Source organism: Eleutherodactylus coqui, chromosome 4 (assembly GCF_035609145.1).
Source record: "Eleutherodactylus coqui strain aEleCoq1 chromosome 4, aEleCoq1.hap1, whole genome shotgun sequence".
NCBI lineage: Eukaryota > Metazoa > Chordata > Amphibia > Anura > Eleutherodactylidae > Eleutherodactylus > Eleutherodactylus coqui.
The window spans coordinates 279,044,119-279,060,305 of NC_089840.1; the positions used below are offsets into that span (position 1 = coordinate 279,044,119).

The 16,187-nt window shown below is 51.3% G+C and overlaps 1 protein-coding gene across 1 annotated transcript in view; it reads left to right on the forward strand.

Annotated features, from left to right (window-relative positions):
* Nucleotides 1-423: 423 nt before the first annotated feature.
* Nucleotides 424-16,187, forward strand: part of LOC136624368 (oocyte zinc finger protein XlCOF22-like) — a 28,770-nt gene continuing 13,006 nt past the window's right edge. The window contains exons 1-2 of the mRNA XM_066598334.1: nt 424-459; nt 16,039-16,162. Coding sequence (XP_066454431.1) covers nt 16,085-16,162 — 78 coding nt within the window. The 5' untranslated portion in view covers nt 424-459; nt 16,039-16,084. The remainder of the gene's footprint in view (nt 460-16,038; nt 16,163-16,187) is intronic.

Genomic DNA, 16,187 nt, shown 5'->3' on the forward strand with positions numbered 1-16,187 from the left:
GTCCCCCACACACGCTCGGCTCCGCTCCTCCGTCTCACACACGCTCGGCTCCGCTCCTCCGTCTCACACACACTCGGCTCTGCTCCCCCGTCTCACACACACTCGGCTCCGCTCCTCCGTCTCACACACGCTCGGCTCCGCTCCTCCGTCTTACACACGCTCGGCTCTGCTCTTCCGTCTCACACACGCTCGGCTCTGCTCTTCCGTCTCACACACGCTCGGCTCTGCTCCCCCGTCTCACACACGCTCGGCTCTGCTCCCCCGTCTCACACACACGGCTCTGCTCCATACACTCTCTGAATACATCCTCACACAGCAGAGTCCACCATCCACTGAGCAGACAGACCTGGTCATGTGACCCCTTGTCTCCTCCCACACACTGATCACATGACGGTGACATCATCACAGGTCCTGTAAGCACAGAACAACCCCACGGCTCCTGTCCGGCTGCAGGTGAAGGTATGTGGGGTCTCCAGCACTGGGGGGCAGAGTTATCATTAACGTCCCTGCTAGTATTATAAATGCGGCAGTAACTCCGTCCGTCTGTTTGTTGCCTTTTCCCGGCTGCAGTGAGTTTGCTGACATTTGCAGGGTGATGGCTGATCCTGAGGACGGACATCGGTTACGATTTATCCCGAATATTTATAGAGTTCTCTATGGAGCGACGACAGGGTTATTTGGTGATGCCCCTCCGCTCTGCCGCTGCGCTGGTTGGTGTGGTGGAAGGGAACGAGGTGCACCTCATAAGCTAGGCCTACACAAACCGGCAGACACAAAAGGGCAGAGGTCGTTGCCGCACGTATGCCATTATTAAGCTGGCAGGGATACCCGTGTTTCCTGGAATTAAAACGTGAATAAAAGACACATTAACATGGATTTAAATTTTATAGAAAGTCTGTGTTGTCCCTAGCAACCAATCACAGCGCTGCTTTCACTTTACCTCAGCAGTGTTAGACATACCAACCAATCACAGTGCAGCTTTCACTTTACCTCAGCAGTATTAGACATACCAACCAATCACAGCACAGCTTTCACTTTACCTCAGCAGTATTAGACATACCAACCAATCACAGCGCAGCTTTCACTTTACCTCAGCAGTATTAGACATACCAACCAATCACAGCACAGCTTTCACTTTACCTCAGCAGTATTAGACATACCAACCAATCACAGCGCTGCTTTCACTTTACCTCAGCAGTATTAGACATACCAACCAATCACAGCGCTGCTTTCATTTTACCTCAGCAGTATTAGACATACCAACCAATCACAGCGCAGCTTTCACTTTACCTCAGCAATATTAGACATACCAACCAATCACAGCGCAGCTTTCACTTTACCTCAGCAGCAATAGATATACCAACCAATCACAGCGCAGCTTTCACTTTACCTCAGCTGTAATAGATATACCAACCAATCACAGCGCAGCTTTCATTTTACCTCAGCAGTATTAGACATACCAACTAGAGATGAGCGAATGTGTTCTTCCGAGCTTGATATTCGTGCGAATATTAGGGTGTTAGGGATGTTCGTTATTCGTAACGAACACCATGCGGTGTTCTGGTTACTTTCACTTCCTTCCCTGAGACGTTAGCGCGCTTTTCTGGCCAATTGAAAGACAGGGAAGGCATTACAACTTCCCCCTGTGACGTTCAAGCCCTATACCACCCCCCTACAGTGAGTGGCTGGGAAGATCAGGTGTTCGCCTAATATAAAAGTCGGCCCCTCCCGCGGTTCGCCTCAGATGCGGTGTGAGTTAGATGAGGGACAGTGCTGTTTGTATCGGAGCTGCTGTAGGGAAAGAATTGGTAGTTAGTGTAGGCTTCAAGACCCCCCAAAGGTCCTTATTAGGGCCACTGATAGCTGTGTGTTGGCTGCTGTTAGCAGTGGCAATTTTTTTTTTCTCAAAATCGGCTCTGCAGAGCGTTGCACCCGGCATTAGGGACAGAAGTGCTGCATAGGCAGGGAGAGTGTTAGGAGTGAGTGTAGCCTTCAAGAACCTCAACGGTCCTTTCTAGGGCCATATTTAACCGTGTGCAGTACTGTCCAGGCTGCTGTTAGCTGTGCTGCATTTTTTTTTGCTTCTCAAAATCGCCTCTGCAGAGCATTGCACCCTCCATTGATACTGCAGGGAAAGAATTGTATAGGCAGGGCCACAACACAGTTATTATTCATAGAATATACGCAGTGCTGCCTTTTGGTGCAAAAAAACGGAAAATAATTCTATTTGTCCTGCCTCTGTCCGTCCTAAGGGCGGTGGACACGTGTCGGCTGCGTGTGCAACCTGTAAAAATCATACGCACCCAGCTACGTTTTACTCCTGGCTTCGCCATTTGCTTTCCTTAATTGGGAAAAAAAATACCTGCTCTGCCACAGTTAATAACTCTGCTACCCTCATGTTCTGTGACACATTAGCAGGAAAACAGCACAGTTATTAAACTTCTCATGTTCATAGAATATACGCAGTGCTGCCTTTTGGTGCAAAAAAACGGAAAATAATTCTATTTGTCCTGCCTCTGTCCGTCCTAAGGGCGGTGGACACGTGTCGGCTGCGTGTGCAACCTGTAAAAATCAGACGCACCCAGCTACGTTTTACTCCTGGCTTCGCCATTTGCTTTCCTTAATTGGGAAAAAAAATACCTGCTCTGCCACAGTTAATAACTCTGCTACCCTCACGTTCTGTGACACATTAGCAGGAAAACAGCACAGTTATTAAACTTAGATTATTCATTCACTAGAGGCAGTGGGGCCTTTCGTTTTCAAAAAAGGGAAAAAATTATATTTGGCCTGCAGTCTTGCGCCAATTTATTAGCTGCCTGTGAAATCAAATCACTGGTAATACAGCATGCTGAGGGGTAGGGGTAGGCCTAGAGGACGCGGCCGAGGACGCGGAGGGCCAAGTCAGGGTGTGGGCACAGGCCGAGCTCCTGATCCAGGTGTGTCGCAGCCGACTGCTGCGCGATTAGGAGAGAGGCACGTTTCTGGTGTCCCCACATTCATCGCCCAATTAATGGGTCCACGCGGGAGACGGTTATTAGAAAATGAGCAGTGTGAGCAGGTCCTGTCCTGGATGGCAGAAAGTGCTTCGAGCAGCCTATCGTCTACCCGCAGTTCTGCGCCGTCCACTGCTGCAAATCCGAATCCTCTGTCTGCTGCTCCTCCTTCCTCCCAGCCTCCTCACCCCACTACAATGACACCTGCTCAGGAGCGGGAACACTCCCAGGAACTGTTCTCGGGCCCCTACTTAGATTGGGCAGCAGCGGTTCCTCTCCCACCAGAGGAGTTTATCGTCACTGATGCCCAACCATTCGAAAGTTCCCGGGGTCCGGGGGAAGAGGCTGGGGACTTCCGCCAACTGTCTCAACAACTTTCTGTGGGTGAGGAGGACGATGACGATCAGACACAGTTGTCTTGCAGTGAGGTAGTAGTAAGGGCAGTAAGTCCGAGGGAGCAGCGCACAGAGGATTCGGAGGAAGAGCAGCAGGACGATGAGGTGACTGACCCCACCTGGTGTGCAACGCTTACTCAGGAGGACAGGTCTTCAGAGGGGGAGTCAAGGGCATCAGCAGGGCAGGTTGCAAGAGGCAGTGCGGTGGCCAGGGGTAGAGGCAGGGCCAGACCGAATAATCCACCAAGTGTTTCCCAAAGCGCCCCCTCGCGCCATGCCACCCTGCAGAGGCCGAGGTGCTCTAAGGTCTGGCAGTTTTTCACAGAGACGCCTGACGACCGACGAACAGTGGTGTGCAACCTTTGTCGCGCAAAGCTCAGCCGGGGAGCCAACACCAACAGCCTCACCACCACCACCATGCGCAGACATATGATGGCCAAGCACCCCGCAAGGTGGGACGAAGGCCGTTCAGCGCCTCCGGTTTGCACCCCTGCCTCTCCCCCTGTGCCCCAACCTGCCACTGAGATGCAACCCCCCTCTCAGGACACAGGCACTACCGTCTCCTGTCCTGCACCCACACCCTCACCTCCGCTGTCCTCGGCCCCATCCAGCAGTGTAGTTCAGCGCACCGTCCAGCCGTCGCTTGCGCAACTGTTGGAGCGCAAGCGCAAGTACGCCGCCACGCACCCGCACGCTCAAACGTTAACCGTCCGCATAGCAAAATTCATCAGCCTTGAGATGCTGCCGTATAGGGTTGTGGAAACGGAGTCCTTCAAAAGTATCATGGAGGCGGCGGCCCCGCGCTACTCAGTTCCCAGTCGCCACTACTTTTCCCGATGTGCCGTCCCAGCCCTGCACGACCACGTCTCCCGCAACATTGTACGCGCCCTCACCAACGCGGTTACTGCCACGGTCCACTTAACTACGGACACGTGGACAAGCACAGGCGGGCAGGGCCACTACATCTCCCTGACGGCACATTGGGTGAATTTAGTGGAGGCTGGGACAGAGTCAGAGCCTGGGACCGCTCATGTCCTACCCACCCCCAGAATTGCGGGCCCCAGCTCGGTGGTGGTATCTGCGGAGGTGTATGCTTCCTCCACTAAAGCACCCTCCTCCTCCTCCTCCTCCTCTGTCTCGCAATCAAGATGTGTTAGCAGCAGCATGTCGCCAGCAGTCGGTGTCGCGCGGTGTGGCAGCACAGCGGTGGGCAAGCGTCAGCAGGCCGTGCTGAAACTACTCAGCTTAGGCGATAAGAGGCACACGGCCCACGAACTGCTGCAGGGTCTGACACAGCAGACCGACCGCTGGCTTGCGTCGCTGAGCCTCCAACCGGGCATGGTCGTGTGTGACAACGGCCGTAACCTGGTGGCGGCTCTGCAGCTCGGCAGCCTCACGCACGTGCCATGCCTGGCCCACGTCTTTAATTTGGTGGTTCAGCGCTTTCTGAAAAGCTACCCACGCTTGTCAGACCTGCTCGTAAAGGCGCGCCGGCTCTGCGCACATTTTCGCAAGTCCCACACGGACGCTGCCACCCTGCGCACCCTGCAACATCACTTTAAGCTGCCAGTGCACCGACTGCTGTGCGACGTGCCCACACGGTGGAACTCTACGCTCCACATGTTGGCCAGGCTCTATGAACAACGTAGAGCTATAGTCGAATACCAACTCCAACATGGGCGGCGCAGTGGGAGTCAGCCTCCTCAATTCCTTTCAGAAGAGTGGGCCTGGTTGGCAGACATCTGCCATGTCCTTGGTAATTTTGAGGAGTCTACCCAGGTGGTGAGCGGCGATGCTACAATCATTAGCGTCACCATTCCTCTGCTATGCATCTTGAGAAATTCCCTGCAAACCATAAAGGCAGCTGCTTTGCGCTCGGAAACGGGGGCGGGGGAAGACAGTATGCCGCTGGATAGTCAGGGCACCCTCCTGTCTATTTCTCAGCGCGTACAGGAGGAGGGGGAGGAGCATGAGGAGGATGAGGAGGAGGGGGAAGAGACAGCTTGGGCCGCTGCTCACGGTACACCGGCTGATTGCCTGTCATCCTTTCAGCGTGTATGGCCTGAGGAGGAGGAGGAGGAGGAGGAGGATCCTGAAAGTGATCTTCCTAGTGAAGACAGCCATGTGTTGCGTACAGGTACCCTGGCACACATGGCTGACTTCATGTTAGGATGCCTTTCTCGTGACCCTCGCGTTGCACGCATTCTGGCCACGACGGATTACTGGGTGTACACACTGCTCGATCCACGGTATAAGAAGAACCTGCCCACTCTGATTCCCGAAGAGGAAAGGGGTTCGAGAGTGTTGCTATACCACAGGACCCTTGCGGACAAGCTGATGGTAAAATTCCCAGCCGACAGCGCTAGTGGCAGAAGGCGCAGTACCGAGGGCAAGGTAGCAGGGGATGTGCGTAGATCGAGCAGCATGTACATCCCAGGCAGTGCAACAGTCTTTAAGGGCCTGGCCAGCTTTATGGCTCCCCACCAAGACTGTGTCACCGCTCCCCAGTCACGGCTGAGTCGGCGGGAGCACTGTAAAAGGATGGTGAGGGAGTACGTAGCGGATCGCACGACCATCCTTGGTGACGCCTCTGCCCCCTACAACTACTGGGTGTCGAAGCTGGACACGTGGCCTGAACTAGCGCTGTATGCCCTGGAGGTGCTTGCTTGTCCTGCGGCTAGCGTCTTGTCGGAGAGGGTGTTTAGTGCGGCTGGGGGAATCATCACAGATAAGCGTAGCCGCTTGTCAACCGACAGTGCCGACAGGCTAACACTCATCAAGATGAACAAAGGCTGGATTTCCCCAGACTTCTCTTCTCCACCAGCGGACAGCAGCGATACGTAAGCAATACGGAGGCTGCACCCGCGGATGGAAGCTACGTTCTCTCTCACCATCCAAAACGGGGACATTTCTGCTTCATCAATCTGTGTCTAATATTCCTCCTCCTCCTCCTGCTCCTCCTCCTGAAACCTCACGTAATCACGCTGAACGGGCAATTTTTCTTAGGGCCACAAGGCTCACTCAAATAATTTTTCTGAACAATTTTTATAAGTTTCAATGCGCTTAAAAGCGTTGGAACTTTAACTTGAACCAATTTTTCGTTACACTGGGCTGCCTCCAGGCCTAGTTACCACTTAAGCCACATTAACCAAAGCGATTAATGGGTTTCACCTGCCCTCTTGGCTGGCCATGGCCAATTTTTGGGATGTACATTAGTACTGTTGATACAGCAATTTTTGTGGGCCCTCGCCTACAGTGTAATCAAATTAATTTTTAGCCCACCTGCATTCCAGCTGACGTTACCTCAGCTGTGTTGGGCAATGCAATGGGATATTTTTGTGTACCGCCGGTGGGTTCCAGGGAGCCACCCATGCTGTAGGTGCACACGGAGTTTTTAATACATGTGTCCACTTCTAAAGAACCCCAGTCTGACTGGGGCATGCAGTGTGGGCCGAAGCCCACCTGTATTACGCACGACATTACTACCTCAGCTGTGTTGGGCAATGCAATGGGATATTTCTATGTACCGCCGGTGGCTTCCTGGCACCCACCCAGGCAGTGGGTCCACAGGAAGTTTAACCTACATGTGTCCACTTCTAAAGAACCCCAGTCTGACTGGGGCATGCAGTGTGGGCCGAAGCCCACCTGCATTATGCACGACATTACTACCTCAGCTGTGTTGGGCAATGCAATGGGATATTTTTGTGTACCGCCGGTGGGTTCCTGGGAGCCACCCATGCTGTAGGTGCACACGGAGTTTTTAATACATCTGTACACTTCTAAAGAACCCCAGTCTGACTGGGGCATGCAGTGTGGGCCGAAGCCCACCTGTATTACGCACGACATTACTACCTCAGCTGTGTTGGGCAATGCAATGGGATATTTCTATGTACCGCCGGTGGCTTCCTGGCACCCACCCAGGCAGTGGGTCCACAGGGAGTTTAACCTACATGTGTCCACTTCTAAAGAACCCCAGTCTGACTGGGGCATGCAGTGTGGGCCGAAGCCCACCTGCATTATGCACGACATTACTACCTCAGCTGTGTTGGGCAATGCAATGGGATATTTTTGTGTACCGCCGGTGGGTTCCAGGGAGCCACCCATGCTGTAGGTGCACACGGAGTTTTTAATACATCTGTACACTTCTAAAGAACCCCAGTCTGACTGGGGCATGCAGTGTGGGCCGAAGCCCACCTGTATTACGCACGACATTACTACCTCAGCTGTGTTGGGCAATGCAATGGGATATTTCTATGTACCGCCGGTGGCTTCCTGGCACCCACCCAGGCAGTGGGTCCACAGGGAGTGTAACCTACATGTGTCCACTTGTAAAGAACCCCGGTCAGACTGGGGCATGCAGTGTGGGCCGAAGCCCACCTGTATTACGCACGACATTACTACCTCAGCTGTGTTGGGCAATGCAATGGGATATTTCTATGTACCGCCGGTGGCTTCCTGGCACCCACCCATGCTGTCGGTCCACAGGGACTTCACAATAGGGAGTTGTACCTGCCTGTGTCTATGAATTAAAAAGCCCGGTCTAACTGGGGCATGCAGACACCTTGACAGAATGAATAGTGTGTGGCACATAGGTTCCCCATTGCTATGCCTACGTGTGCAGCTCCTGATGGCGGTGGCACAGGATTCTATTTCTCATTGCTTCTGTACAGCATTGTGGGCTATCGCCCCGCCACTTTTAAAGAGGGTCGCTGCCTAGCCGTGCCAACCCTCTGCAGTGTGTGCCTGCGGTTCCTCCTCATGGCAGACGCACTTCTAAATAGACATGAGTGTGGCGTGGCATGAGGGCAGCTGAAGGCTGCGCAGGGACACTTTGGTGTGCGCTGTGGGGGGGAGGGGGGGCGGTTGGTCAGCATGTAACCCAGGAGAAGTGGTAGCGGAGTGTCATCCAGGCAGTGATTGTGCTTTGTTGTAGCTAGTGTGGTGCTTAGCAAAGGTATGCCATGCTAATGAGGGCTTTTCAGAAGTAAAAGTTGTTGGGAGGGGGGGGGGGCACTCTTGCCGGTATTGTGGCTTAATAGTGGGACCTGTGAACTTGAGATGCAGCCCAACATGTAGCCCCTCGCCTGCCCTATCCGTTTCTGTATCATTCCCATCACTTTCTTGAATTGCCCAGATTTTCACACATGAAAACCTTAGCGCGCATCGGCGAAATACAAAAATGCTCTGGTCGCCCATTGACTTCAATGGGGTTCGTTGTTCGAAACGAACCCTCGAGCATCGCGGGAAGTTCGTTCCGAATAACGAGCACCCGAACATTTTGGTGTTCGCTCATCTCTAATACCAACCAATCACAGCGCAGCTTTCACTTTACCTCAGCAGTGTTAGACATACCAACCAATCACAGCGCAGCTTTCACTTTACCTCAGCAGTGTTAGACATACCAACCAATCACAGCGCTGCTTTCATTTTACCTCAGCAGTATTAGACATACCAACCAATCACAGCGCAGCTTTCACTTTACCTCAGCAGTATTAGACATACCAACCAATCACAGCGCAGCTTTCACTTTACCTCAGCAGTATTGGACATACCAACCAATCACAGTGCAGCTTTCACTTTACCTCAGCAGTATTAGACATACCAACCAATCACAGCGCAGCTTTCACTTTACCTCAGCAATATTAGACATACCAACCAATCACAGCGCAGCTTTCACTTTACCTCAGCAGCAATAGATATACCAACCAATCACAGCGCAGCTTTCACTTTACCTCAGCTGTAATAGATATACCAACCAATCACAGCGCAGCTTTCATTTTACCTCAGCAGTATTAGACATACCAACCAATCACAGCGCAGCTTTCACTTTACCTCAGCAATATTAGACATACCAACCAATCACAGTGCAGCTTTCACTTTACCTCAGCAGTATTAGACATACCAACCAATCACAGCGCTGCTTTCACTTTACCTCAGCTGTGTATGAAATGGTTTCCTTTTGATAATCGGATTTCCTATCCATTTTTTGGTCTTCATTTGGTATGCTGCACAAGTCGGATCCAGCGCGCGGGTCCAGCGGAGCTCGAGCTGTAAAATTAACTAGAACCCAACAATCTGATGCCCTTCAGGAAGCTGAAGGGCAAGCTGCTCTTAGAGCAGTGGAGACCAAGGAGCATCTCGGGCCCGGCGGGCTTTAGATTATGAGCGTCCTGTGTCTCTTAGAGCAGTGGAGACCCCGGAGCATCTCAGGCCCGGCGGACTTTAGATTATGAGCGTCCTGTGTCTCTTAGGCCTCATGTCCACGGGGAAAATCGGGCCCGCTACGGATTCTCCATGTAGAATCTGCAGTGGGTCCCTCCTGCCCCGCGGACATGAGCGCTGAAAATAAGAATAAATGAGAATAAACTCACCTCCCATCCGCTCCGTTTCTTCTCTGCGTCGCGGCCGGATCTTCTTTCTTCGGCCGGCGGATGAATTCGTCACGCCGGCGGCACGTCGCCGGCACGTCGTCGACGTGCCGCGCGCATGCGCCGGGCACATCCGCCGAGCCGAAGCAAGGGAGATGCGGCCGTAAGGAAGAGAAGACCTTCCCGGCCCGCTGCGGGTGAGTAAATGCTTTTAAATTCCTATTTTAGGTCTCCATAGGCTTCAATAGAAGCCCGCGGGAGCCGTCCCCGCGGGAGACCCGCATGAAAATGGAGCATGGTCCAGATTTTTTCATGCTCCATTTTTTTTAAAATCACTTTTATTGACGATCCGCGGGTATTTATCTACCCGCGGGTGGTCAATGCATCCCTATGGGGTGCGGATCCGCGCGCGGGAGAAGAGTTAAAATCCGCTGCGGATTTTAATTCTTATTTTCCCCGTGGACATGAGGCCTTAGAGCAGTGGAGACCCCGGAGCATCTCGGGCCCGGCGGGCTTTAGATTATGAGCGTCCTGTGTCTCTTAGAGCAGTGGAGACCCCGGAGCATCTCATGCCTGGCGGACTTTAGATTATGAGCGTCCTGTGTCTCTTAGAGCAGTGGAGACCCCGGAGCATCTCAGGCCCGGCGGACTTTAGATTATGAGCGTCACATGTCTCTTAGAGCAGTGGAGACCAAGGAGCATCTCGGGCCCGGCGGACTTTAGATTATGAGCGTCACGTGTCTCTTAGAGCTGCACAGCCCCCGGAGCATCTCGGGCCCGGCGGGCTTTAGATTATGAGCGTCACGTGTCTCTTAGAGCAGTGGAGACCCCACAGCATCTCAGGCCCGGCGGACTTTAGATTATGAGCATCCTGTGTCTCTTAGAGCTGCAAAGACCCCGGAGCATCTCGGGCCCGGCGGGCTTTAGATTATGAGCGTCATGTGTCTCTTAGAGCAGTGGAGACCCCGGAGCATCTCGGGCCCGGCGGGCTTTAGATTATGAGCGTCACGTGTCTCTTAGAGCTGCACGGACCCCGGAGCATCTCAGGCCCGGCGGACTTTAGATTATGAGCATCCTGTGTCTCTTAGAGCTGCACAGACCCCGGAGCATCTCGGGCCCGGCGGGCTTTAGATTATGAGCGTCCTGTATCTCTTAGAGCAGTGGAGACCCCGGAGCATCTCACGCCCGGCGGACTTTAGATTATGAGCGTCCTGTGTCTCTTAGAGCAGTGGAGACCCCGGAGCATCTCAGGCCCGGCGGACTTTAGATTATGAGCGTCACATGTCTCTTAGAGCAGTGGAGACCAAGGAGCATCTCGGACCCATCGGGCTTTAGATTATGAGCATCCTGTGTCTCTTAGAGCTGCACAGACCCCGGAGCATCTCGGGCCCGGCGGGCTTTAGATTATGAGCGTCACGTGTCTCTTAGAGCAGTAGAGACCCCGAAGCATCTCGGGCCCGGCGGGCTTTAGATTATGAGTGTCACGTGTCTCTTAGAGCAGTGGAGACCCAGGAGCATCTCGGGCCCGTCGGGCTTTAGATTATGAGCGTCCTGTGTCTGTTAGAGCAGTGGAGACCCCGAAGCATCTCGGGCCCGGCGAGCTTTAGATTATGAGCATCCTGTGTCTCTTAGAGCTGCACAGACCCTGAAGCATCTCGGGCCCGGCGGGCTTTAGATTATGAGCGTCACGTGTCTCTTAGAGCACTAGAGACCCCGAAGAATCTCGGGCCCGGCGGGTTTTAGATTATGGGCGTCACGTGTCTCTTAGAGCAGTGGAGACCCCGGAGCATCTCGGGCCCGGCGGGCTTTAAATTATGGGCGTCACGTGTCTCTTAGAGCTACAGAGACACTGGAGCAATCTGATGCCGTCGGACCTTAGTTTCCATATACAGCAAAACATAGATAAAAGATACCAATTCCACGCAGATGAAGTCACGGGTAACAAGCCAGTAGTAGGGTCATTCCATGTCAACTGGACAAGTTTTAAAAATCGTCCCCACTCGACTATCTCCAATTTTACTGAAAATTTACACGGATGTACATATATGTTAGAAATGAGGTTCTGTAAAGTTTTAGCTCCAGATATCATATACCCGGAGCACCACAGCCCTTTGCGTGGAGGTCCCACCAACCACACAGCCTCAACAGCAAAGATTTTGCATAGTTTGACATGTGGCCATCGCAGAACCGTGGCAGCTCGACTTGTGGCTGTGAACACGAAAAATGTACTATCAACACTCACAACAATATGTGGTGCGCAATTTAACCTGAAAGTGGCTTCAAAATTACATTGCGTACTGCGAAAGCTAAATTTTGACACTGCACAACTCAAAAACAAAACCAGCTGGCAGGTTCAGCTTTTCCCGGTCCACTAACCACCGACATGACGATATATGGCTGCGAAATCAGAACAAAGGCTCACAGATCTGCGGAGATATTAACAAACAAACATGGTGCGAATGCTTAAAAGCCCAATCTAACCTAATTTCCAGGTCAAATATCTCAATGTGGGACCGCGCCAAATGTATTTTGTATCCTACCACTGGAAAGAGCATGATTCTTTTCTACAATAATCATCTTTTTCAGTTGTTTTTTTTTGGTGGAAGGAAGAAAAATCCCTTTGAACATGCTGCAATTTCTTCCATGTCACACTGCTCTTACAATAAAGAACTCCCTTCTATGTCAGTGTAGAAACCTTCTTTCCGCTAGACATAGAAGATGCCCCCTTGTTACAGTCCTGAGTATAACAGATAATGGAAGAGATCTCTGTACTGACCCCTGATATATTTATACATAGCTATTACCGTGTTTCCCCAAAAATAAGACAGTGTCTTATATTAATTTTTGTTCAAAAAGGTTTAACTTTTTTACATGTATAGCTGCCTGGACACTATTTAAATTGACTTTTTTAATTAACTGTTAGCAGGGCTTAATTTTGGAGTAGGGCTTATATTTCAAGCATCCTCAAAAAGCCTGAAAAATCATTTTGCATCCTCAAAAATTCTGGAAAATCATGCTATGTGTTATTTTCAGGATATGTCTTATTTTCAGGGAAACAGGGTAGGCCGCCCCTCAGCCATCTGTTTTCTAAACTAAATAATCCCAATTTTGATAACCTGTCTGGGTATTGTAGTCCGCCCATTCCGTTTATTACTTTAGTTGTCCGCCTTTGTACCCGCTCAGGCTCTGATATGTCCTTTCTGAGTACTGGTGCCTAAAACTGCCCGTAATCTTCCATGTGTGGTCTGACCAGTGACTTGCTGAGAAAATAGTTCTTTCTCTTTTGGATTGACAAGCAAACTAATGAATGAAATATGCCGCCCCTCTCCCCACTTATGCCAAGTTCACACCTCCAGATCCTTGAACCTGAGGCTTGACTGGTGGTGCCGACATCAATCAGTAGAGCCGCTGTGGAGGGGAAGAGGACTGTCCTCCCTTGCTTGCTGACGGGAGAAGACAGCAAGTAAAGCCACCTTCACCATGATGGTCCAAGCGCCCAGCCCACCCATCACAACTGACCTATAAAGAGTGAGCAGAGGCAGCGTAATAACACTGCTGGGGTGGAGCCGACCTAGGAAGCTACTAGCTTCGTATAGTGTGGTGGAGCGCAACAGATCTTGGGAATCCTGCGGAGCAAATCAGTGGGACCCTGGGAAAGCTGGGTTGTAGAGGTGAGCTCAGCTGTAGCCCAGCTCTCCCACGGCTCAGCAAAAGAGACTGAGTGGTCAGGACTGTCATTGTAAGCATAAGGATGCTCTACCTCCTGAGGAGGCGGCTGGAGAGTCTTGTGAGGAGGTTGATGAGAATAGTCATTGCGGCCATTAGCTGAGTGGCCACTTGATTCTGGAGAAGCTTCACTGAGCAGCATGGAGGGTTGGACAGTAAGTAGTTTGCGCCACAAGTAGATCTACTGCAACAGCACTACACCGGCTGAGGCTCAGGGACGCAGATGACCAGACGCCGGTGCAGCCAGGATATCTCTGGAGAGATAATAATAATAATAATCTTTATTTGTATAGCGCCAACTTATTCCACAGCGCTTTCAGGCATGGATAAATGCAAAACAATACAACAATTACAATATAAGGTACATTGGGTTAGACAGAAATGGGTTAGGGGTGGTACAGGAGGTGCAGGGGGTGGGGAACACAGGCAATAGGAAATTTTATGTACAGATCATTTATCAGAAGGCAAACAGGGTGGAGCACCATAGGGAGGGGCGAGGGACTAGGTCAGGAGATTTGGTATGCTTCCCTGAAGAGGTGCGTTTTTAAGGCACGTCTGAAATTTCGTGCATCGGGAATTGTCCGGATGCCTTGGGGTAGAGCATTCCAGAGGATGGGTGCTGCTCTAGTGAAGTCCTGTAGGCGAGCATGAGAGGTTCGTATTACAGGGGTGTTTAGTCTGAGTGTGTTAGCCGATCGGAGTGAGCGGGCTGGGTGGTGTACTGACAGTAGGGAGGCGATGTATGGTGGTGCAGCGCCATGCAGAGCTTTGTGAGGGAGGTAGAGGAGTTTAAATTTAGTTCTGCAGTGGATGGGCAGCCAATGCAGCGACTGGCATAATGCAGAGGCGTCTGAATAACGACTGGATAGAAAAATGAGTCTAGCTGCTGCATTTAGTATGGATTGGAGCGGAACGAGTCTAGTGCGGGGGAGGCCAATGAGTAGCGAGTTGCAGTAGTCAAGCCGGGAGTGGATGAGCGCAACCACGAGCGTCTTTAGCGTGTCCGTGGTTAGGAACGGACGTATTTTAGCAATATTTCTGAGGTGCATGTGGCATGTTTGGGCCAGAGATTGGATATGGGGGGCAAAGGAGAGGTCAGAGTCCAGTGTGACCCCAAGGCATTGGGCATGCCGTCGGGGGGTTATGATGGTGCCAGACACTGGAATGGAGATGTTGAGGGGAGGTCGGTTAGAAGGTGGAAAGACAAGGAGGTCAGTTTTAGAGAGGTTTAGTTTGAGAAAAAGGGAGGACATAGTGTTAGAGACAGCGGACAGACAGTCGGTGATATTTTGGAGGAATGGTCCAGAGATCTCACGAGAGGAGGTGTATAGTTGGGTGTCGTCAGCATAGAGATGGTATTGGAGGCCGAATCTGTGGATTGTTTGTCCAATTGGGGCAGTATAGATAGAGAAAAGAAGGGGACCAAGGACCAAGCCCTGGGGTACCCCGACAGCGAGAGGAAGTGGAGCAGAGATAGAACCAGCAAAGGAAACACTGAAAGAGCGGTCAGAGAGGTAGGAGGAGAACCAGGAGAGAGCAGTATCCTTTAGACCAATAGAGTGGAGCATAGTGAGAAGGAGATTATGGTCGACAGTGTCAAATGCAGCAGACAGGTCAAGGAGGATTAGTAGAGAGTAATCACCTCTCGACTTTGCAGTCATCAGGTCATTTGTTACTTTTGTAAGGGCAGTTTCGGTCGAGTGTAGAGAGCGGAAACCAGACTGGAGGGGGTCGAGGAGTGAGTTGTCAGAGAGAAAGCGAGTAAGCCGGGAGTAGACCAGGCGTTCCAGTAATTTGGAGATAAAGGGAAGGTTTGAGACGGGTCGGTAGTTAGCAGCGTTAGTCGGGTCCAGGGTTGGTTTTTTAAGCAGAGGGGATATAATGGAGTGTTTGAATGAGGAGGGAAAAGTGCCAGAGATTAGGGAGAGGTTGCAGATTGTGGTAAGGTGAGTAATGAGAGCTGGGGAAAGGGAGCGGAGGAGGTGAGAGGGGAGAGGGTCGCTGGCGCAGGTGGTAGGGCGGGCAGTGGAAAGGAGCCTGGAGACTTCTTCCTCTGTCGTTGGTTCTAGCGTAGATAGTGAGTAGGTGCTGGGTGCAGTGCTGATGAAGCTGGGATCAGGGCTAACCATGCTGCTTTCAGAGATTTCTTTAAGCAGACATTATTCTGGCTCGTGTAGTTAAAGACTGATTTCAGCTTGGAGACTGCAGAGACCATATATATTAGACAACTTTTAAAACCTAATGTACTTGGACCAGCAGCTAAACTCTAGTATACACCGAAATAATACTATCACCGAGTAATACTCCTATACCAGTTATACACAGTGATAGTGATTGCAGTGCAGTTACCTCCAGTGATTACAGATGCTTCTCCTATGATTGGAGTCGTCCATTTTTCTTCTCTATCCAAGCCCAGAAAGCCATGAAGATTTCTTACTTTTATTGCTCTGCTCCTATTATGAACAACATTTTCCCCAGATTTATGTTCAGTGTATATATATATTTTTTAAGGAAATTTCGTATGATGTTACATTGTCTCATCTTCTTTCCATTCAGGATTTATCTTCTATATCAGATAATTATCCTGATTGACCCGACAAGGATGGATAGGAGGAGGGACAAGATGGCGGAGAGTATATTCACCCTCACCCTAGAGATACTCTTCCAACTTACAGGAGAGGTGAGAGATTCTGGGGATGACGTCA